The 24,845-nt window shown below is 38.6% G+C and overlaps 2 protein-coding genes and 1 pseudogene across 2 annotated transcripts; all 3 read right to left on the bottom strand.

Moving 5' to 3' along the window:
- Positions 1 to 1,153: 1,153 nt before the first annotated feature.
- Positions 1,154 to 19,260, bottom strand: nubp1 (nucleotide binding protein 1 (MinD homolog, E. coli)). The gene is made up of 10 exons (XM_084926422.1): positions 18,820 to 19,260; positions 12,121 to 12,225; positions 11,865 to 11,998; positions 6,952 to 7,020; positions 6,801 to 6,833; positions 6,621 to 6,711; positions 6,379 to 6,533; positions 3,470 to 3,580; positions 2,390 to 2,576; positions 1,154 to 1,525 (listed from the first exon to the last, which is right to left on the bottom strand). The coding sequence occupies exons 1-10, from the start codon at positions 18,848 to 18,850 to the stop codon at positions 1,473 to 1,475; spliced, it is 969 nt and encodes a 322-aa protein (XP_084782548.1). The 5' UTR covers positions 18,851 to 19,260; the 3' UTR covers positions 1,154 to 1,472.
- LOC146388873 (uncharacterized) lies at positions 12,240 to 18,813 on the bottom strand. The gene has a single exon (XM_084926424.1). The coding sequence runs from the start codon at positions 17,385 to 17,387 to the stop codon at positions 16,689 to 16,691; it is 699 nt and encodes a 232-aa protein (XP_084782550.1). The 5' UTR covers positions 17,388 to 18,813; the 3' UTR covers positions 12,240 to 16,688.
- A 3,797-nt stretch (positions 19,261 to 23,057) lies between the features above and the next one.
- LOC146388871 (uncharacterized) lies at positions 23,058 to 24,439 on the bottom strand (annotated as a pseudogene).
- Between the last annotated feature and the right edge of the window lie 406 nt (positions 24,440 to 24,845).

Raw genomic sequence — 24,845 nt, 5'->3', positions numbered from 1 at the left:
TTTGATCTATGATGCTCGGTTTGTATTGCAAAAGTTTAACTTTGAACATTTTTCAATAAAAAAAAAAACAACTTCTTTTCCTGGAGTTCGATGCCAGCGTTGCCACACAGGTATGAAAATGTATGGACAATTTAAAAATAATTCCAGAAATCTGCAAGTGTACTTCTTTAAAAAGTAAAAAACTATTTGGTTTAGCTGTTCTGTAACTTTAAGCAGCCCCTGCACCGTCATCTGTAAATTAGTAATGCACACATATGCACAGATATTGTTAAAATTGCACTTTCTGTTCAGAAATGCAAGAAAATGATTTGAAATCAGCATATTAAAAAATAACGATGTGCTTTACTACTTTTTTTTTCAAGCTTTTAATTTGTTTTCAGCAAATTTGGGTATAATTTCAATTATGTTTTCAGAACCTACCTGTACTTCTTTATACTTCAAAAACAGGAAGTATTTGGAGGGGATAATATAAACAATCTGCTCATTTGAAATGCAGAAGCACCGATATTAATGACGAACTAAAATCCAAGTTATTTTTTTTCTTTGTTGGCAGCTTAATCTGCACTTTGATCACAGTAACCTGATGACATAAAGAGTTTAAACGCAAAAAAACCAAACTGCTGACCTCCTCTTAACGCAAACATTACCACACCTGCTCAGGCACTATGGAATATTTTTATATTCCTTTTCATCTACTGAGGGGATTGACATAATATACACAAAAGCACCTGAAGCAAATGACTCACTCTAAGCAAATACAAGCTTAATGATGCTGTAGGAAAAAAATGGATCCTACAAACGGTATTGTCAGTACAGGCAAAGAGTTTTCTGCTGCATATTTTTTCCTTTTTGCCACTGAGCTTCATTCATTCCACCAAAACTGATAAAAAACCCATGCAAACGCCAAAAATTGACATCTTGCATGGCCGGGCCTTTACTACCATTAACAGTTTTACTACCGTTCGTCTAACCTGCAGCTTGCAAACAGCCCACGACAAATGTGCTGTTAGTTAAAACTACAGTGCTCAAAATGATATTGCTTTCCTTCAAAACAAACAAAGAAACATACATTTGTAAATCATTGTAAACCCTGACAGCCTCATAAAGATCATTCCATAATGAGTGCATTCATATTCAAAACGGGCACAGGTGCTTATTTGGATGATGACTTTATTGGTTTTATGAAATGGGAAGTAATTTCAGTTTCTACAGACTCTTATTATGTATTCATTTCATTTACTCTCAGTAGTTCTTCAGGAAATACTGCTCTGGCACGGCAGCATCTGATCAATGCATGAAACCTATCACTGAAAACAAAGAATGATAAGATTTGTCTGACTGTCTAACAGAAATGCTGCGATTCTGATATGTACGAGCTCTTGTGCTCTTCGTGTGCCTCTTATTCGGTGCCCGTCTGCCGTCATGTGATCTGCCACGGTGTTCTGCTCCTGTATGGATGCCATCTGATGTGGTCAGATTGTGCTTTGCTCCTCTGTTATCCTGTTGGAGCAGTAATCCTGGACGGCTTTGGGGGAAAGAGAAAGAGGAGAGAAGAGAATGATGATGATGATGATAAATGAGATTTGATGAAGCTGATAAATAAATGTGCGTCAATTGATGGTTTCAGTTAGGAGTGAATCAGCTGCTACGCAAACCGCATTAGACTCCACAAACTTGATCTCATGCTTTAAGCATAATTGAATTTCGATACAACTCCTACTGTTCCTCTTTTGATTGGCTGCTTCCCATTTACACAGCGACCGCTTCCTCTTTCATTGTTTAATCGGGAATTGAGCCGTCAGCTAAATGATCCAGTCATCAAAACCGGCGGGGGTCTTCACTGGAAGGAGGAATACGCCTTACTGTGCATCTAACTTCCTTCTTAAGAAAAATGCAAACTATGACATATGAGGTGCCAAAGGGTTTGTTTATGATGTGCAAATAAAGGGGTGGGAGTCATAAAATGCAGAACTCTATACTTGGCACATCTCCTGGATCCCTGCTCTGACTATCTGACCACTGTGTGCATTTACAGCTGAGAGAAAACAAAGTCAACATGACAGCTCTACAGTAACATCCTGAGCGGTGGGGATAGTGTTGACATTGCTGCAAGTGAGCTGAGATGATTTCTTTTTGGTTCTTGTTGTTTTGGCAACAGTTTCACACCATCTTCCCATTCACCAGTTTTGGCATCCTGTGACTTCGCCCACTTCTCAAAACCTCTATTCTATTTGCAGGATTGCCAGCTGACGGTCAGAAGGGGATTTCCAGGCAAGTCCAGCTGACCTTGACGGCTACACTTAAGTCACACAAGATTTGTTTTGGCCTTTTATGGTTACTGATTGTACGATGCTCATTTGTGTGGGTGTCTTTCTAAAAACAAACTCACTTTTCACAATTTTCTGGTAGACTTGCGCAGCGGGGGAGTCGGGCACCTCGTTCAGGAAAGACCTGCCCTCGTCACAGCTCCGTGCTATCCTGGGATCTAGAGGCACCTTTCCTAAGAGGGGTAGTTTGAGGTCTGCACACATTTTCTCAGCTCCCCCGGATGAGGGAGGGAAGATCTGTGACGTACTCTACAAGGAAGAGTTTAAAGAAAAAAATATGCATGGATCAGCTAGGTACTTTCTTAATCTACACATGAGGAATTTGGGATTGATTAACCGTGTAAACACGACATTTTTCCACTGGGAATTCTAGCTCGAAGCTCAGGCCGTAACCCGGAAAACTAAAACACGCTGCACAGAGAGAGAGCAGATTTAAAAGGGTTGCTTAAATGGCATCTCCCACTCTCCCACATTTTCTTTGAAGTGTGGTGATTTCACTGTTTAGTGATAGGACAGGACATTGTGGTCCTGTTATATCATCTCCTCTAGGCTCAATCTCCCCTCCCAAAAATAAAATGTCAGATGTTGAATAGAAAGGAAACGGCACAAGGCCCTCCCTTAAAGGGATGTAAGAGCCTCAGCAAATTAAATCTAAAAGGAAAAAACACAAGACATAAAAATGTAGAGAAACAGAACTTTGTTGATTTGATTTTGTGCAAGGTGAGCTTGCTTGTGGTTGTGAAAATGAGTGCACTGTATCCTGTTCAGTGTATCTGCAGTATATCTGCACAGGATAGCAGGCGAAGCCTCCTCACAACCTGGTTTTTTTGTAATGAGCTAAAATAGCACAGATGCGAGCACATATTTCAGACCTCTTTGCCTCGTTCCTCTTTTCTGTGTGCTCCATTTCTTTACTTACCAGAACTAATCAAGCGTATGCTCGCAGTGCTTGTATACATTTCTCACCAGATTAGATCAGATTTGTCATTTTTTTTGTCAATGTGGTTCTTGTTTTTGCCCAATTATCTTATCCAAAAAAACAAAACAAAAGACAAAAAAAGATGTAAAATGAACAGAGACATGGATCTGGTGCATTTTTAGCTTATCTGTGTTTTGCACAGGTGTGTGTGTGTGAGAGCAACCTTGCATTTAGGGCAGACAAAGCCGCTCATGTTCTCCACCACCCCGATGATCGGCATCTTAACCTTCTGACAGAATCGGATCTCCTTTCGCACGTCCTGCAACGACACCTCCTAGACAGACGTGGAAACAGGAACCATAGAAAGAGAAAGGCAAAAGCGAGGGTTGAAGTTTGTGTGTATGTGTGGGTGGGTGGAGATGGGGAGCATACAGTGGACAGGGACGCCACACACACACACACACACACACACACACACACACACACCCCCCCACCAGTCTGGCTTGTTTGTTTGGTAATTCCCACCGGGTGTGTGTGGTCGGTCGTGGGTTAGTGAGATCAGGCGGAATGAGGAAGTGTGTCTGTTGCTTTCTGACTTCACTGCACTGAGCTGAGCTTAATCTAAGAAGCAGGAAATTGGTGCTTCACTTCACCAAGTGCAATAAGAACTTTGACACAGCTTATAGTGAGGTCTTCTTAACTGAACACATGTAGAGTAAGCCACATTTATTGACAAGTTGCTAAATGTTCGCCACACTAAGAATCATCAGCAGGAAACATGACTGACAGAACTAGTACGGCTGCTTCATCACAGTCTTTTTACTGTCTGCATGCAGGACAACATTGGGTTAACCTCCTAGTATTTGTGTGTAAATATCATGATGCCCTGCTGGCAGACATGTTGCTGCCCGTTCAGCAAAAACACCACCCTGTGCCTATCCTGTCTGTGGCTTTATCACACCAAAATCACCTTTACAAACCAGGTAACAAAAGCATGTGATGTCAGCGGGTGAAGCAAAACGCTTTTGTGCCGAGTTGACTTCCTATTAAATACGAAAATTTATAGGAAGCACGCCGTGGAAGACAACAATAGAAAACTCTGAATTTATTTTTATTCTGCACAGCTCTGTAGCATGCCATTTCTTTAACAGTTTGTTGTCTACAAACATGTAAACCTGTAAAAAAACCTGTATAACATTTTATTGCGCGATGGGCTCTCGCTTTTCTTTTTCCGATGTTTTCATGATGGAACAGCATCCTCTGTTGGTTGTGGTACACTAAAAGCATCTCAAAAGCAATTCATCTTCATTGACACTCGGCCACAGCGCCATGATTATGACCATGTGGAATTGCTTTATTGCCAACAGTAACAGCACCTGCACAACAAATGTCTTTGTCCCATATAATCCAACCTATTAAAACCTGTCATATCATATTTTTAAAACACTATTTTTGTGCATTAACGTGTGCATTCTAAGACAATCATTAGTGCGAGTGGATTCACCGTAAAGCCCTTACTCTGGATGATCCACGGACTTGTGCATTTGCTGGTGCAAAATTCAACTTTCATCTGTGTTTATGTTTCATAGTGGGCTGAAAAAGCAGGGGTCTCAAGGACATCTTAAACATGTCAGTATACTGTAAAGCCATAAAGGGGGAGCACCACCAATTCCACAAACCAGCAGCAGCATTAGTCATAACAGAAGGCAGCTGCATACGGCAAGATGCAACGTGCTGAGTTTTTTTTTTAGTGGTAAGCCAGTTGCCTACCTGTGGTTTTCGGAGTCAATACTACATGACTGAAATGACTCAACTTGTATACAGAAGTTCAGGTTGTTAAAATCATTTGGGGGAAATTTAGGGAATCACCAAGTGAAGTCCGTTGGACTGAAAGCAGACATATCTGCAGGTCAAATTTCAATTTAAGGCTGATAGCAGGTAGTTTTCATAAGTATTTGAATACATGTTTATATATTATTCTTTTTAAAGCTGCAATTGTTAACGTAAAATAGCTGAGCTAAAACTGAGTAAGTTTTTAATAACACTGAAACCTCTGAGTGAGAGTTAGAGAGCTTTTAGGACACACAGCTTGAGCTATGCAGCTAAATGTCGGGCTGCTAAAGTTTCAGTTTCAAATGAGCTCACAGATGGTTCAGAGTTAACTGAAAGATGCTGAAGTTTAGCTGCAGGTGTGTGTGCGAGCAATAAAGGGGTATCTTGAAATATAATGACTGGAATTTCCTTGTCTGGTTGTCTTTCTAAGAACTATAACTGACAGCATATTCAAACAAAAATTAGCTTTTCATAAAGTCGGAGGTTTCTTCCTGTGAAAAAGGAGCTTATCATTCCCGCCATCGCCAAGTGCTCACTCACATGGGGTCGTTTGATTATTGGGGTTTCTTTCAATAACATCGTTGAGATTTATAGAAATAAAACTGAACTGAATTTCCCTCAAACTGCAAATATAACGTGTACAGAAAGAGTTGAACGCGCACGGGCAGAAATGTTGAGAGCGCAAGCAACACATTGCGAGCAAGCGCAAATGCAAAAAAACTGAGCGAGAGGGGCTGCTATTGTGTGTGTGTGGATAATAGCAAACACTGAAATACATTTTTGCACGCAGCTATGAATTTTGCTGAAATTCAATGAATTACTCCTCAAAATGCAACACTTGCGCTCAAATTTTTTTTTTACGTGCGCTCAGAATAGTGGCACAAAAATAACGCCATACTCTAAGCCCTGGATAGCTGAAGTTTTAGCCACTTTGCCTTTGTTATTTCCATCTTCAGCTGGGTGAAGGGGCTTTAAGCATCTGATTAGCATTAGGTTACAAATGTTTTCATGGTGGTCATCCTGGAGTTTGTGTGTCTTCATTGAGCATGACTGCCTATGTGTGAAAACAGACATGAACATGAAACCCAGCGGCTCATAACTGGACATATATGAGGATGATTGGCTGCTCATCAGTCAAACAACATCTGAGAATGTTTTATAAAAGCAGGTGTGTACAAAGAGGGAAAACCCTAGATTGCACCACAGCAGTGTTTTCAAAGGTTATTGACTTTAAAAAGCTCCCATAGAGCACTTCATATACTAACGTAAACCTGCTCACACTAAAGCCGAGACTTTTACCTGTGGTGTGGTGATGATGATGGCTCCATCAACATGGGTGGCGCTTAGGTACTGGACGATGGACAGGTGTTCGTCAGAGGTGCCGGGTGGAGTGTCTACGATGAGGTAATCCAGTTCTCCCCAGTCCACATCCCTTAAAAACTGCTTAATGATCCCTGATTCGACACAAGTACCACACAGGTTGTTGCTATGTGAGATCTGGAAACATGAGCATCTCACATACACACATCACATTACCGCACCATTTTTCTTGGGTCCTCTCCAGATCACTGCATCATCGGGACTACTTAGCAGGAAGCCAATAGACATGACTGCCAGGTTGTCCTCCACATACTGCAACACAACGCAGAGGCCCCTGTTTTATTATGCTTAAATAAAGAAAATAATTTAAAAAAATAAATAAATCGTTCAAATCAGCTCACCACAGGGGACCATCCAGAGCCACTCTGGTGAACCTACACAGGAGACGACAGAAGGACAGCTCAATCTTTGTGTCCATGTGAGATTATGATTAAAATGTTGCACCAATATATATATATAACAGCTGTTTCTGACAGCTGCCTACTGACTTACTTGCTCTCCCTCTAAACCCATGATCCTTGGAATGGATGGACCACAGATGTCTACATCAAGCAGGGCAATCTAAAAAAAGGAAAAAGAAAGTGGAAGCATGAAAAGTCGGCAGTCCAGTATAATGAAGGCAACTGTCTCCCTAAAGGCTACACAAGGCATTTCCTGTCTGCTTGACTGGGCAACACATCAAAACAATGGGGCTGTATCCCAGCACTAGGAGCCATCCTAAAGCATTGCTTTATCAGCATTTTCTCTGAGGAGCTGTTAAAACTTTGGGAAGTGGAATGTTTTGCGAGGGAGTGTCCAGTTGATCCCCTTACTATGGATGACATCATTGTGAATGAACCTTTGTACTCCAGTGGTTTATGGGTAACAGTCAAAGTTAAAAACTCCCGCTAAGTCTAACATGAGATTTTCTTTCAACTAAGAAATAATGATTTACGCAAACTACACTAAGTTTTCATATGTCATGTTCACCTATATTCAGCCTAAAAAACAACTTTATGTAATACAGTGGTCCCTCGCTATAACGTGGTCCCTTTACCTTTCGCAGCCTCGCTGTTTCGCAGATTTTCTTTGTGCAATTTTGCATGCTTTTTCCCCAGCGGATTATGTTCTGTGTCCTGATTGGCTGTAGCCATTGTCACTCAATCTCGTGCCGTGCCTCCTCTACAGTACAGAATGCGTTCAGCTTGTCAAATTTACATAAATCTTCGATCGCTAGCAGTGTGACTCTGAAGTGCTGCACTGTATGTTTGTAAGTTTTCTCCCCAACAAACACAACAGCGTCGACGAAACGTTTTGCACCGTCAAAGGCAACCGCGGGTGCCTTTGGTTTCATTCTATAATACTGAAGTTATTTTTCTACCGAGGTTTGAAAGTGTTTAAACAAGAGAGAAAAGTGTGAAAATGTTCATGACATCCTGTATCAACTGTGTAGTGACAGGTTTCACAGCCTTAAAACATCTATAATAATTGTTAAAAATAAAGTTGGCTACTTCGCAGATTTCACCTATCGCGGGTTATTTTCCAAACGTAACTCCCGCAATAAACGAGGGACCACAACAGAAACTGCGCACTTATCATGCCATCAAGTACATTCAGGTCTGAAGAGCAGGTTTTTGGTTTGATCATTAATTCTGGCAAACTGCACAGATATTGCAAATTCATCAAAGTATTTTAAGCCGTGCAGATTTAAGGAAAGCAACATCTCTGGTATCACTGGATTGCCAGTTTGACACTAACAAAGTGTTATTAACAGAATACTTTAAACAGAAGACAGTGGTGTACATCTTACGGAAGAAAGATGAGGACAGACTTCTTAATGCAAATTAGAAAATTCTAGAAAAATGCCCTGACTGATGTCTAAAAAACTGATTCTCCCACACATCATATCTCCGGGTGAGACAGCATTAGTCAATATGAGATACTTTTTTTTTAAAGAAATGCACATAAACTTAACAATATATACAATGATTTCTATTGAGATGCCTCTGATGCAGGACCGGAGCCTGACTTTCATTAAATTTAAAGTGCTGTTGAGCACTTTGCCATCAGAGGCTAAGATATTACCGCCAATATTAGAAACTTTACTCTGAAAACAACAAGGAAACTTTACTCTTTAAGAGCAAAGAAGAAATTCGTTAGATTTAGTTCTTCAGGCTTCCTGAAGTCTTTCAAAGTTTTATCTTTGGACACTGGCTGCTTTTTCACTAATCTTCACTCCCGCCCTTCTCCCTGATCCCTCTCAGAGGAATGTGTTTTTGGTTTGTTCGGCCACTTAACACTGACCTATGAATCATTCAAGCATATTTTATCTTTATGCACTTTCTTATTAGGGGCCTGTCACAAAAACACATGATTTGTTCCCATTACTTTAGTTGAATCCACAAAAAATCCCCAAAACAAACATAAGACAGTTTGACAGGAATAAAATGGGATTTTTGCACCAACATCATGATTCACAAATAAATCCAGCAACGGCCTGACACAGGACCCAAGATATGAATCTGCCCCTCCAGTTTATCCATCTACGGTTCATTGAAGGCTCATCATGGTTTCAGTGAAACGGTAGCTGTCAAGAAGCTACTCTTTGGAAATGAGCTTGTGGCAGTAATTTGATAAGAATGAGAGATACTGTTAGATAAATTAGGACAAGAGGCTAACATATTACCTCCAATATTAAAAACTTTACTGTGGGGGAAAAAAACAACTCAACTCTTCCAGAGTAAAGAAGAAATTTGTTAGATTTAGAAAGTGGAAATGTTCAACAGTTTATCAGTGGATATGAATAAAAATAAAGCAGAATTATGCTGAATATTGTTAATAAGTTGTGAGATGTAGGATTGTCTGCTTCATTTTAGTTCGTTGCTGCAATAATGAAGTGAATTCTTATAGATTTCAAAGTCAGTTTATGATGATTTATGATTTTCTCTCTCAGCTCATTTGAGAAACGGCATCAGAAAAGTTGTCCAGCACGTCATCTCACGCGGGAGATAGAGCAGGAGATATGGAATTAAAAACTCAGATAACTGATGCAGATTTACAGCTGAAAATGTTTTTATATAAAACAGCGATCCCACCACCTGCCTGTTTGTACAGGTCCAATAAAACTACTGGTGGCGGCCAGTGGTACCCCTCAGCCTCCTAGCAGATACATCTGTGGTGCCAGTTTTAAAATCCTAGTTGACGTCCTTCTTGAGTTATCGCACACGGATGTCCATGTCGCCGTCCGGCAGGAAGCCAGCAATGCCCCCATCAGCCTTTTATGGCTGCAAGTTAATAAAAACTTTAATGACTGGGTAATGCTTTAATGAGCCCTGTGTTAGCTGTGTCACCAAGACAGGTGTCACTAATAATGCCAATAATAATAAATATTTGTACATCAAGGGATGTGTGCAGTAAATTATAGGTAGTGATGGAAGCAATGAGATAAGGTGGGTTTAATGTGTGAAAGAGTGCTGCATCTGTAAGGTTTGCTTACTGGCTTGCTGCTGGTGTCAGTTCTGTTGTTAATAATTATAATAATAATTCCACTGCATTCCACTGTTAATAACAGGTTGTGATTATGTGATTAACATTGTATAATACTATCGAAAAAAAGTGAAATGAAAAACAGCAGCTGAGCAAAATTTTGACACAAGTTCTTTTATCAGCCTGAGACAGAGCTGTCCTGCTCATGTCAACAATCGAGTGTCAAGTTCGCTGCTTACAGCAAACATACATGTAGCACTCACTCTGCAACTGATGCAAGACAAATAAAAACATTAATTTGGTTAACATTAATTAAACACTGTTGCCATGTTCAACTTGAAACTGTGAAAGCTACACAAGAAACTGGCGTATAAAGAGATATATCTCACAGAAAAACTGCAGGAGACAGACTAATAACCTGAGGCATCTAACTCCATCCTACTGGTTAATATAATCTATCATTGTTTTGAATGTAACTAATAAATTTCTTCCTCGATTAAGCTGTGGCTTCTTTTAGAGTGATAGCACTGTGTTCCTTGTTAGCGCTGGGTTTCAATTATCGATTTTCCAATTCAAATCAATTTTAGCTTGAATAAAGTGATATTGATTTAAACCCTGAATTGATTTTTAAATATAAATGTATTTTGCCAGAAACGCCAGAATCTCAGGTTAAAGCTAAAACAGCAAATGAGAGCAGGTAAACAGATTCCACACAAAGCTCCACACAGTGAGTTGTCGGCTTTCTCACCCGACAGCACGTACACGCCGTCAGTGCTGATAGCTCACAGCTCACTGATTATGAAGCTGCAGGTTTTGTCTCTCTCAGACCAAAATTCACTGAAGCAGCAGCAAAAGAAGATCCTTCTTACTTTGCTGTTTTTCTTCCACCACGATAAAAAAAAAAAAAAAAAAAAAAAAAATCACTTCCTGCACAGCTCTTCTCTCTCTCAGTGTACTTCAAGAACAGTTTCCCATCTCAAATATCTGTTTTCTGCATTATTTGCTTGCTTATTATGCACCAGTCTACCGTTGTGTACAGCGTGTCGGCGACAAGAAAGCCTCATTTCTTCTGTTCAATACCGAATAAATTTAAACTTTTTAAAATTATACCAAATTGCAAAATGTTTAGCTGTGTCTCTAATAAAACCTCTGTAACTTTGCTCTGCTTCACTTCAGCAGCATCAGGTAATATTCATATGTTGATTCATGTTTTTTTTTTTTTTCAGCTTATGATCTACTACAGAATATTTTTAATTTAATTTAATCATCTGCTATAAAAAGCCAGGCCAGGAAAACCTTCATGTTTTTCTGTGTTTTATCCTCAGTTACTTTGACACAAAGGAATCTGCTGTGATGCTCACACCTCTGATGAAGTCTCACAAAAGTCAATACTGATAAATGATCAGAATTAAAATATTTCTGACTGTCGGAGGCAAAATTTCCCAGATTCAAATCTAATCGGGACCCTGTGAATCCAAATCAAACCGATTATAGAAATCAGTGACGACCCCCAGCCATGTTCCTTGTGTAATACAATTTACTTTCAGAATTCAAATATATTGTTACTCTGTCTGCAGTGACCTCTAGTGGTCAGTGTATTTTAATGTTTTATATGAGAGCATAAGGATTTACACACACACTAGCTACTTTGGACACCACTTGTTAATGCAAATATGTAAATATAATAGCCAGTCACACGGCAGCATTTAGTCAATGCAACCTGCTGAATTTCAAACAAGCGGCAGTTCTCTGGGTGAAAATGCCTTGTTGAGGTCAGAGGTAGAAGGAGAACGGACCAGACAGCTTCAAGCTAACAGGAAGGGAACAGTAACAAAAATAACCACTCATTAACCACTCGTTGTGGGTGGCTGTAGCTCAGGCGGTAGAAATCATTTCAAACTTGATTCTTGAACATGACAATTACTGAGATTCTGTATTACCTCCTTTGTGATGTCACTTGCCAGAGCGTGAGCCAAGTGAGCGCTAAAGGTGCTCTTCCCCACACCTCCTTTTCCAGACAACACGAGGATCTTGTGTTTGACTGTTGACAGCTTCTCTCCTATCTCTGCTATGGCTGCAGACACACGGGAACGAGATGAGATGCTTTAAGCTCTTAACTAATCCCCTAATGTATCTGCTGAAGCCCAAATATGTATCAAAATATTAAAGTGATGAGATAATAGCACACGGTCTTACCAGGGTCAGGGGCTTTTGTGGCTCCAGAGGCACAGAGCTTCTGGTTGGGACAGCCCTGGCATGGTGCAGACTTGCCGGCTAGCTCACTTGTTGTACCCGGACAGTCTAACAAGGATAAAACAGAATCCAGTCATCAAGATCTGAGCACCTTAAAGAGACCTAAATATCCTAGATCTGCTTTGAGTGGTTGTCGTTAAAATAAAATGTGGTTGAACAAAATATCTAGAATCTCTGCAAAGTCTGATTGGTGCTTGACTGTCTTTAATATTCTTTCAAAAATGCTTTCAAACAGATATCATCATAACTTTGAGATTTTAATGATTTCTTTGAACTGTTCCTTTTCCACGGTGGGACAATTGTACAGCACACATCTGCCTTTAGAAACAATAACTAATTGCACAATTTTGAATTTATTTTGGATATTTCTTTAATCCATACAGGGTCAGAAATATACATATAGCATCAAATATATACACACACACACATTCATTTTAATGTTTTATAAATGATGCTTAAGGTTCTTGACAAGGCCAAGGCCTGTTAACTCATTAGTGATCACGATTGACTAAAACTAGTAGTTTGTTGTTGCTCACATAAAAATGATTTTCTTTGACAGCATTCAGTAGACTAACCAACACTCAGAACAATGGGAAAGTCCCAGGAACTCAGTGAAGACCTAAGAAGGAGAATTTTAAATCTACACATATTGAGAAGGTCTCTTGGAGCCATTTCTAAACAACTGCAGCTTCCAAGATCTCAGTTTAAAGAATTCTATGTAATTGCCAATTTTGCCAATATCTGAAAAAAAATACCCAAACCGTGACCCTCAGGTGAGAAATTGGTTCAGATGTTCAGGAACAATGCAGGAACCACTAAGGGTCAAGCCTGCCGTAAAGTGGAAACTGCTAAAACACCAGCATCACTATTCACAGTAAAGCGAGTTTTACTGTGAGAGTGCCAACTAAGAAAGAAGTCCCTGCTCCAAAATCCACACCTTCAAACTTGACTGAAATTTATGAAGCGGACAAAATTATGAAGAAGGAGGATTACCTCCCAAGTCTTCAACTTCACCTTACATCAGCAGCTAATCTGGTAGCAGTAGGGTGTTTTAACAGGAAAATGAAGCCAAACAGTTCAGTTCAGTTCTTTTGTATTTCAAACATATACATTCACCAACGTTTCATAAAATCATTCCATACAGTTGTTTGAAAAGGAGTAGGCAGAAGTATATACTTATTTAGCCCTACCCCCTCAGGTTTACATCCTCATCATCTAAATTTGAACAACAAAAACGTATACAATGCCTTCAACTTAGAACATAACATCTCAAAAAAATATTTTCACATGTTCAACTAAAACTATATTTAGATTTGCTAATTTGCAGAAGAAAATAAACATGAGTTTGACTGCTGTCTTGGGTTAATTGCATTTTCTTCATTCTTATACTTATTTAATATTTCTTTTTTGAGTTTTATTTTAAACTGGTTTATAACACTACTGACCTTTATTTCTTCTTTTAACTCATTCCAGGTTTTAACTCCCGCTATTGAAATAGACATCCTTTTCAATGTTGTTCTTACTCTTTGTAATTTTAAATTCCACTTCCCTCTAAAATTATACCTCCCTTCTCTTTCTAAGAACCATTTACTTATTTCGATTGGGAGCATCCCTTTCCTTACCTTATATATTATTTGCACTGTTTTAAACTTCACCAGATCCTGGAATTTTATAGCTTGCGTCCTAATAAAGAGTGCGTTTGTGTGAGCCCTATACCCCTCCTGATTTATTAGTCTAATGGCCCTTTTCTGCATTATGATTATAGTCTGAATATTACTTTTATATGTATTTCCCCAAACCTCTACACAATAACTCATGTATGGTAATAGCAAAGCACAATATAACATATACAATGTTTTCCTATCCAGAAATTGTTTTACTTTCCCCAAGACAGCAATGCCCCGTGCTAACTTTCCCCTCACATAAGTGATGTGTGATTTCCAACAGGCCTTTTGATCAATGATCACACCAAGAAATTTTATGGCATTAACCCTTTCTAGATATATATTATCGACACAAATTTCAATGTTAATGTTTTTCTTATAGTTTCCGAATAACATAAATTTTGTTTTATTTAAATTTAAGGACAATTTGTTTCTATCAAACCACTTCTTTAATATCTTCAACTCCTGTGTGATCACCTCCAAAACCTGTTGAAATTCCGCACCTGAACAAAGTATATTGGTATCATCTGCAAAAATTACAAACTTTAGTATCTTCGATACTTTACAAATATCATTTATATACATAATAAACATTTTCGGACCTAATACTGATCCTTGAGGTACTCCACATTCAATATCCATCAATTTAGATTTAAACTCATTTATTTGTACATATTGCTGTTGATTCATCACATAGCTGTTTATCCAATCCAGTACCACACCCCTGAACCCATATTTTTCCAGTTTGATTTTTAGAATTTCGTGGTCAACAGTATCAAATGCTTTTTTTAGATCTAGAAAGACTCCAAGTGCATACTTCTTGTTATCCATACATTCTGTTATTTCTTCCATTAAATCCATCAATGCCAAAACTGTTGATCTATTATTTCTAAACCCATACTGGCAATTTGCCAACAAATCATGTTTATCCACAAAGCTATCAAATCTTTTTAGAAATAGTTTTTCCAGTATCTTAGAAAACTGGGAGAGTACCGACACTGGTCTATAATTTGTAAAACAATGCTTTTCACCTGATTTATAAATAGGAATAATTTTTGCAACTTTCATTTTTTGTGGAAAAACCCCTTCCTGGAAAGACAAATTAAAAATATATTGTAGTGGTTTTACAATACCATCAATTACTCTCTTTACCGTTACCATATCAATATCATGACAGTCAGTACTCATTTTGTTCTTAAGTCCACTGACAATATCATATATCTCCTTCTCTTCCACTGCTCTTAAAAACATTGAACTTGCATTCCTTTCAATGTTTCCTCCAGTCTCCCTTTCTATCATATCAACCTTTATTTCCGCAGCCAGTTTTGGCCCTATATTTACAAAAAATTCATTGAATCCATTTACTACTTCGTTCATTTTACTAATAGTATTTGTCCCTTCCATAAAATACCCAGGGTAGTCATTAGTCCTTGGTCCATTTTTTATTATACTATTTAATACCTTCCATATCCCTTTCATGCTATCTTTATTATCTTCTAACTTTTTGATGAAGTATTCTTTTTTACAAGTTCTCATTATGTTAGTTAATTTATTTTTATACTTTTTATATTTCTTTTCAGATTCTGTAGTTCTCTTTTTAATGAATTCTCTATATAAGGTGTTCTTTTTTTTACAGGCATTTTGCAGTCCCTTTGTCATCCATGGTCTTCCTGCATACTTATCTTTCCTGTTGACTTCAATAGGTAGGCTGTTTTCCTCTAATAAGGCTATGAATATGCTTAAGAATGCCTCATAGGCTTTAGTGACATCCTTGTGTTTATATACAATAGTCCAATCTTGTTTTATTAACTCATTTTTGAGACACTGCATTGTCTTTTCTGTTCTAATTGTTTTATATATTGTCTTACATTCATTTCTATGAACTTCATAGCAACAGTCATAAGTTACAAAAACTGGTAAGTGGTCACTTATATCATTTATCAATATCCCCCCTTTTATATTTTCTTCCATTACATTTGTAAAAATATTATCTAATAGAGTTGCGCCATGAGTGGTTATTCTCGTCGGTCTTGTTATCAGGGGAAATAATCCCATACAATACATTGAATCAATAAATTCTTCAATACTCTTATTATGATTTGGGTTCAATAAATCAATATTAAAGTCTCCACAGATAAACATTCTTTTCTGATTCAGATTTGTATACAAGTCCTCCATAATGTCCTTAAAAGTCTCAATCTTTGACCCTGGTGTTCTATATATGCAACTGACAATCATATTTTTCTGTTTTTTCATATTTATTTCCACTGTTATACATTCCATCACTCCATCTACCACCCTCGTCATTCTTCTCATTTTTTCAAACCTTAAATTTTTATCAACATAGAGTGCCACCCCACCTCCTTTTTTATTAGTCCTATCTAAGTGGAGGAATTCATATCCCTCTATCTCAAAATCCTCTTCTTTTCCAGTGTTTATCCAAGTCTCTGATATTGCTATCACACCAAATGGTTGATTAAACTGTGCTATATATTCTTTAATAAATTGAAAGTTTGCATATAGACTTCTACTATTGAAATGAACCATGGTTATATTCTTACCCGGCTCTAGGTTCCTATTAAATTGTTCCATTGTATAATAATTACAGTCCTTTAACATTTTGGTAAAAAAATTACAGTCAGGATCTATATTGCTATCATACCCCAGTGTCCCAGTTTCAACATCCATTTGATTTGTTACTTGAAATCTGTCAGACATCTGACTTTATTATATATCTTATCCACATACCATCACCTTTAACAATACTTTGTCTAAGCCAAGTACCAACCAATTTGACAATTCATTGAAAGTACCATCGACCATCCCAATGCTTTGCCTTACATTTTATCAGCCGTATTTTTCTAATTCTGTCAGCTCTTTAATGACTAAGACCTTTGCCTGCTCCGGTGTTCCATTTAACTTAATGAACGCCTTACAATCTGATGTCCAGGTTGACTGTATTTTCTTCTGTTTTCTTAATAATCTTGCTTGTCTTGCAATATCTGCGTTTTTCTTGATTAGGTGCTCATTAACATACACATTCGTTCCTTTCAACTTTCTTCCTTGCTTCACAAGCTCTTTCTTCTGCTTCCTATTAACAAATCTTATAATAATGGCAGGTTTTTGATTCTTGTTTTTCCTTGGAAGAGTATGGCACCCCTCAATGTCCTTACTATCTATTTCAATGCCTTTACTATTGAAAAAGGCCATTACCTGTTCTTCCAGGGAGCGCAACTCTTGCTCAGGCGGCTCCCCTCTCTCTTCTGCTGCTGCTCGTGCATATGTCTGGTGCTTGGTTTCCAGACCCGTTACTATTACATCTGTTATTCTCGAATATTGTTCCAACTCTGCCACTTGTACTTCCAACATAGCAATCTTCTTGTCCTTTTCCTCACTTTGCCTTCTTAATTCTTTAATATCCTCAATTAAGTTGATTATCAGTTTTTGTTGTTTTGCAATGGTTGTAATTTCTTCTGACATAAAGTTCAAAGATTTCTTTATGTCCTCCAGTTCCTCCTCATTGACATTACTTCTTTTAGGCGGCATCTTCTAAATACATGTGCCCCTTTTTTACTGCAGCCTCAATCAATCCTGACGCTTGCTAACTCTGGGCCTGCCTTTTCCTGTAGCTTCACTAGCTCTTGATGGAGCCAGGCTGTGGCCTGCTGGCTGATGGTGGAGCCAGGCTGTGGCCTGCTGGCTGATGGTGGAGCCAGGCTGTGGCCTGCTGGCTGATGGTGGAGCCAGGCTGTGGCCTGCTGGCTGATGGTGGAGCCAGGCTGTGGCCTGCTGGCTGATGGTGGAGCCAGGCTGTGGCCTGCTGGCTGATGGTGGAGCCAGGCTGTGGCCTGCTGGCTGATGGTGGAGCCAGGCTGTGGCCTGCTGGCTGATGGTGGAGCCAGGCTGTGGCCTGCTGGCTGATGGTGGAGCCTGGCTGGGCCTGCTGGCTGATGGAATCAGTTAGGGGAGCCAGGATCAGATTGTAGAGCTTGGTGGATCTGATTTTCAGTCTCCCAGGTAATGGCTTGATGACGTAGGAAGGTGGCAGGATGGGTTCCGGTTCATCCGGGTCGGAGTACGGTCATACGCCAAGCACATCTCTTGACAGTGGCACTCCCTTTTGGCTGCAGTCTCTCCCAGCAGTACACCGCATGGCAAACGCACACCGGTTTTGGAATGGATAAAGTAGACTAATATTAAGTCTTCCCGAAGCCCCAACCTCAACCCTACTGAAAATTACTACTTTAAAAGCCAGGTCAAACAAATTTAAATGATCTCTAGCAATCCTGCCCAGAAGAGTGGTCAAATATCCAGAAAGAACTGTTCTAGAAGATTCTTGATGGGTACCTTATTACATCTAGTTTTGCTAAGGGATCGTGTAATACCAAAAGAAAAGCTGCTCTCATGCGATGGTCCCTTAAAATCATTTATATACAGCTTAATATAACATTCAGCCAAGAGACTACTAAAATGACTTTATTAAAACGTATTCACATAATAAATTATACAACTGCGTAGAAGACTGTCATCGTGACTCAGCAAAACTGGAAGACGTACTGCGATACCTATTCAAATTCCCTTGTGTGGATATTATGCGCATTTTGACCACAGCAATAAAAACAAACAAACAAACAAACACTTTAGTGATACATCAAACGATTTCTGATAAGCTACTAAATAAGCATCACATTCAACTTTCCGAATATCCCGAATTCAACGTGTAATAAATTCATTAAATTAAATTACAACACCTTGAAAATTAATTTATCTAAAACATCCTTATTAATGTCTTTTCAAACACAGACTCAAAGCTATTAATGTTGATAATTCCAACAGAGATAACGGAAGAGGAACAACCGCCGTGTGTTTAACAATCACCGCGACCTTACAGTTAAAAGTAAATTCCTTACATCCACACACAACTTGAACAACATGACTGAGGTATTAAAACTGAAGAAAAGTAAGTTTGAAGGCTTACGCTCTGGAGCATTTTCTGGTACGTCTGCCATGTTTGCAAGGTGTCCTCCAATTCAAGTCTTCCCCTCCAAACGTTCCGGATACGCAACGTGAAACGTCGATTCTATTCTTCTTGTACAGTTTTAAACAGTTTTATCGAGGGACTGTGACAACAGCACTCAATGGGACTTTCTCAGGCTGTACTTGTACTGCGTACTTGTGCGTTCTCGTGTACTCGTGACAAGTCATCAGTCGGAGACCAAGTACTGTTCCAATTCGAAGTACGCATCAAGCCGAGAACGCGAAAAAGTCCCGGATGTGTTCTCGCTCCGCCCGTTTTATCGAGCATGCATCGGTGGTGACTTTTATTTTTTTATTTTTTATTTTTTTTTTTATCGGTGGTGACTGTCACTGCCCGATCCGTACCGGAAACCCGATCGGTACCCCGCATGCGCAAATCTTACGTCACTTCCTCTCTTTGCCAACATTGCGACATTCAATATATTTGAATGACACGGTTAGCGCCCAGTTACTCTCTCTGATCCAGCTGAGTCACCAATAGGAAAAATCTGCTTTTCACAGGAACTTGGTAACAGCAATAAGAGAATACGTAGTTTATTCCAAGAAGATATCGTCTCTCTCCCATATATAATATATTATTGGAACCGCTTTGTTCCAGATATCAAGTGGAAGACAGTCTGGATGGTCCCCCATAAATATTTGATTGTAAATAAGGTGAAAGAAGTCTCATTTAAAATTCTACATAAATGTTATCCAGCCAGTCACTACATGGTAAAATTTAAAAGGGACATAAATACTAATTGTACTTTCTGTGGGGATCATCCAGAAACTGTGACACATCTTTTTTGGTACTGTTCTTTTACACAGAGATTCTGGAAGGAATTTAGCAGGTTTGTTATTGTCCATATTTTAAGGGAGTTTTCTTTACGATGGGAAAATGTTTTATTCTGTTTCTTTAAGTTCCCCAAGAAGTATGATAAATGTTTTTTTATGATAAATTTGTTAATACTTTTAGCTAAATTTTTTATCCATAAATGTAAGTTTACTAACAAAACACCATATTTCTGTCATTATTTTAAGGATGTGGAAATGTACATACAATCAATATCAGACTCCACCAACAAAAAGGCTCTCAAAACAATATATGTATGTGAATTTTTGCGTGTATTCTTATAATTGTTACCTTTTTCTTTTACCCTTGGCTTTTTGTGTTCATGTTCTGTTGTTTTGTATACTTCATCTGTTCGTATGTTGTATACTCATTGTTTGTTAAATAAAGTTTAAAAAAAAAAAAAAAAGGTTAGCGCCCAGTTAGCTCCTAGCATTTCTCAACAGCTCTGCCTCCTTTTCGACTACCGGGACATTTAAACAATGGATAATCCGTATCCGCAACAAATTTTTGCTTTTCTCCTCAACAGAGAGCGTCCCCCGATTGAACAACAGCGCCGTAAAATAAGAAGAATAGTGCCTAATGACAGAGTTAATAATACAGACTTTATAATATGTCACGTGAAGATTCAGCAGCCAGATGAAGTGTTTACTGGCAATTGACAGTGATAGCGGACATTATCATCACTTTTCCAACAATCCTCTCCACACAGACAAGCATAAACACACTCGATTATCACTAAATCAAATTTAACACACGTTTGTAATGACGCTAATTCAGTTTACAATAGGGTTCATTCGCTCAGTCAGCAGGTGGCGGTATCTTCGTACACTGGGGAGTACACTGCCATTAAAATAACAGAAGAAGAAGAAAACCCCTGCACATGCGCGGTACGGATCGGGTAGACCCAATTTGTACGGTCCGACTTTGCACATGCGCAGTAAGGATCGGGAGTCCCGATCTGTCACTATCTTTTTATCTTTTTGTTTTTGTCTACATTATATTAAATGTTTCATTATCGGAAACATTTTAAGAGATAGTTGTTATTCTTAGCATCTTAACAGATACTCTGACCTGTAACTATCGTAAAATGCTTCGACCGGAAATAGACACATTTCGCGCATGTGGGGTACCGATCGGGTTTCCGGTACGGATCGGGTAGTGACAGTGACTTGTGTGGACTTGGTACAGCTAAATCTAAAAAAATAAATAAATTAATAAATTAAAATAAATTAAAAAAAAAAAAAAAAGGTACAGCTAAATATCCCAGAATGCATTTCGTCCAAAACTCAATCGCGGCAATGGCGGACGAGCGGGGCTAAAAACTTTTAAATATTACTCTTTCTGGGTCACAAAATAAACTTTTAAGTTATTTTCAAGCGAGAATGTAGCTGTGTAAACTTCAAATATCTGCTCGATTTATGAAGATATCATATATTTCCAAACGCGCTCCGACGTTTTCGGAGACGTCTGTGACCCGCCAGCTCCATAGCAGACAGCGAGGTCGAGGATTATTAGAGCCAGCGAGAACAGCGGACTCCCGGCACATCGTTTTCAACCCCCCCGCGGTCTTTTCGCTACTCAGGTTAAACAAACCCCAAACCCCAGTAGCTGTCTATTGTACTGAGTGTCCACTAAAATAAAAACAAAAGCGTTCTAACATCTCACCTGCTTGTTTTTATTAAGGTATGTACACGTATGTACATGTACACTATTTTTATTAATAGAGATTTCACTACTTAGGTTAAACATGATATACAAGTCACTTAGATCACTTCTAAATGTTAATGTTTGGTTTATTTCAGTGTTTTATTTGGTCCTGAGTAAACCGGTTTGGCTGTGATTAAAGTTAAGCTTCATAACATATTACTCACAGTTAAATTAAGAGGGGACGGCAGTAAAAACTCCGGCCGGACCTGTGACATCATCAAGTACGCTGGTGTTCCAGTTGTACAAATCGCGAGTCCGTACTGGCGTTCTCGGCGAGTACGTACGCGAGTACGTACTTGAGAATTGAGAAAGGGCCAATGTACTCAATACAGTACTGAGCACAGCAATAAATATGGAAATAAATAAATAAATACATACATACATACATACATACATAAACAATAGATATATCATTTGTATCTGTCTTGTGAATACAAACACTCAGGATCGGTTTGAGGAATTTTTCCTTACATACATTAGCTTGTGAGGCTTTATTTCGAGCATGTTACAATTGTAAAGCAGCTAGATAAAAACTAAAACAAAACAAAAACATAAGAAAGGAAAAAAGGAAAAGGATAGGACATAAGGAAATTATAACAAGAAAACGTGATAAATTAAAGAAGCAGGAAGAAGCATATTCTTATTTTATCCAGTATTCTCCACTATTTGTTATTAATTATGATCATTGTTACTTCCTGTTTATATCCTGTCCAAATCCCGCGAAAAGCAACAACAACACACTGGCCATTAGAGGTCACTGTAGACATAGTATGACAATTTCAAATTCTAAAACTACTACTGCAACCGTTCACAAGATTTTCAAAAAACCTTGAGGTCAAGGTCACTGAGATTTGAACTCGTCTAAGATTTTTAGTGAAGGCACCTCTGGTATCAATCTGAAAATCCTATGGTGTGCTGTCGGATTCAAAAGACTTTCAGAAAACCTGATCTCTGACTTTGACCTTGAGGTTGAGGTCACCAGGGTTAAAACTCATCCGCGATTTTTAGTAGATACACCTGTGATATCAGTCAACTTAGGTGTCCACGCTGCCCGCCTGCCAACAGGCAGACAACAATACTGATGAGGTAAAAAGTTTCACCGTTACACAATGAGACAACCCTATCGCTCTTAAATATGCCACAGCTGCATCAAGGAGGAAATTAATTTGTTAAATTATATTCACAAAGATGTTAAATTACACTAATCAGTAATAGGATAGAGTTAGATAGCTTCAGGTTATTAACCAATGTCGACTGCAATTTGTCTGTGAGATAAACTTTGAGGACAATTTGTGATTGTTTGAGTAATTCTTTGTTGTAACAAAGACATATTAGCATTTTAACAATTTATTCATTAAGCGAACAGGGGTCTCGGTGAGACCCAGGGGAAAAAAAGTATTTTGATTTTGATTTTTTCCATATAAATCAAGTGTTGGGTTGGTAAAAGACACATTGCAAAAACAATTTTGTTTTTAACTAATTTTATTAAAATTTTACAACATGTGCACTACAGTGCACAAGGGGAGTTCATTGATCACGAATGTGAAACTAACAAAATTCAATCCTTTTCTTGATTTCTAGAGAGAACTCTTCATCACTGGTATTATTCAGGTCTTGTTCATATATTTGTCCCTTGTTTATCAGTTCCTCAGCCAAGAGGCGCTTGAACTCCAGGTACTGGGAGTTCTTTTGAGCTTGTTGCATGTCCTCGCTATCTTGTTGGTACTGAAGCCAGGAGTTGGTGATGACCAAATCAATGAAATAACGTGTGGTGCGAACAGTCCACTTTTTGGTCCGACTAGATATTCTGTAGAAGCTGAGCATGCGATCAGATAGGTCAACCCCTCCCATGTCAATATTATATTTGCAACCACTGCAGGTCTTGGGACTTGTGAATTGGGACAGCCAGTGAATGAAACGATCTGTTCATCATACAGACCTTTGTTGGCCTGGGCAGATTGAGGCAACCTTGAAGGACTCTCTTTAGAAGTGGTCTGACTTTCCCCAGGAGATCTTTTTTTTTTCTCATTTTCTGGCAGATCATCGACTACTTTCAGCGAAGACCTGATCTTGTAGAAATGACCACATGTCATGGAATCAGCTATAACTGCGACTCTTATTTTGGCAGCCCAGTACATTCTAATTCTCGGATATCCAAGGCATGTAATGTACACTGAGATTCCTAAAAAGCTATTGATTTCTTCTGGTGTTGTGTTTAAACTACACCCTGAATCCTGTACCATACGCTGGTTGGTCAACAAGGACAAGTCCTGAATGAGTTTTTTGTCAATGTACTGCTGGAAATACTGCTGTGGGCTCCAATCATTAAGTGTCATTAGGGTACCATCATCTCCAATTCTGCATTCTTCCAACAAAGGCATACACCTAAGATAATGGAAAATTAGTTAGCAAAATAAAATTTAGATACTCCAATATCCGATACAGTTCACTTACAACACATTTACACTATCTTTATAAGTTAAATCAATTTACTGGAAAACATTTCTGCACGTTACCCATACTTTTTTCACTCAAAATCAAAAATTCCTGATTCTCCTACATGCTGGTTTTGTACCAGATAGGATGACGGCAGATTTCAGCTGACCCTGTGTCGTTCTCCATTACATCCGCCCCTGCATCTTGATAATCTTTGTCTGGCTCCTCCTGGGTTTTCACCCTCTCCTATCTGGCTCATATGACTCTCATCTTCTGAAAGATCTATGTCTGAATCTCCCTCAATGATTGTGTTAAGAATTCTTTCTGCCTCTGTCAAAGAGTTGTCTACTAGAAAAAAGTGAAATAAATTTAAGTACAAAGTCCTGACGTGCACCAGAGTACACATTAATAAATTAGTCATTTCCTCCGTGAAACTAAATAAGCTTAGGTCTGAAAACCCCCACAAATTACTTACTAGATGTTTATTTTTGAAAATTAATCAAAATCTGAGTTTAAAAAAATATTTTAAATGTAGATATCATGCTTACATTTCTTTTTTTTCATAAAATGTGCTTGTGGGCATGCCAGCCACCAGGGAGCGGCGTTGTTTTAATTATGCTCCAACATGTGCATGGGGTGGGGGTGTGGGGTATAAATTTTCAGGTTTAGAAGTCTTGAACTGAAGTTGCAGGTGTGGGCAATTAATTTCTCGTAAGGGGATATGTGAGAATCATGGACTGTTGTGGAGGGCCGGGACAACAAGAGATTAAGAAAATTAAAATTGAGCAGAACTCAGTTCAACTTATTGTGTCTCTCATGTGACCCCTTGAGAAAATGAATTTCCCACTCCTGATTCATAGTGTATTGTAATAGCTTCCCATATCGATCCTGGAAGGAAACACCAATCCCTTTAAGGTTGCACCAGGAAGGAAAATCTGCCAAATCAAACATAGCAAAGCCAACAGTAGCCACTACTGAAGTCAAAATATTTC

The sequence above is a fragment of the Perissodus microlepis genome, chromosome 4 (genome assembly GCF_051167445.1).
Source record: "Perissodus microlepis isolate ML-2025 ecotype Zambia chromosome 4, ASM5116744v1, whole genome shotgun sequence".
Lineage (NCBI taxonomy): Eukaryota > Metazoa > Chordata > Actinopteri > Cichliformes > Cichlidae > Perissodus > Perissodus microlepis.
Note: the sequence above shows the minus strand (reverse complement) of the source record. Positions and strands in the feature narration are given on the sequence as shown.

What these genes read in the sequence shown, in the direction of transcription:
- LOC146388873 (XM_084926424.1), bottom strand. Translation starts at nt 17,387, where the DNA reads ATGCCGCCTAAAAGAAGTAATGTCAATGAGGAGGAACTGGAGGACATA.
- nubp1 (XM_084926422.1), bottom strand. Translation starts at nt 18,850, where the DNA reads ATGGCAGACGTACCAGAAAATGCTCCAGAGC. An exon ending in GAGAGGACCCAAGAAAAATG is followed by an intron (nt 6,534 to 6,620) that starts GTGCGGTAATGT and finishes GTGTCGAATCAG; the next exon opens with GGATCATTAAGCAGTTTTTA. An exon ending in TTGTCTGCCCTAAATGCAAG is followed by an intron (nt 2,577 to 3,469) that starts GTTGCTCTCACA and finishes TCTTCCTTGTAG; the next exon opens with AGTACGTCACAGATCTTCCC.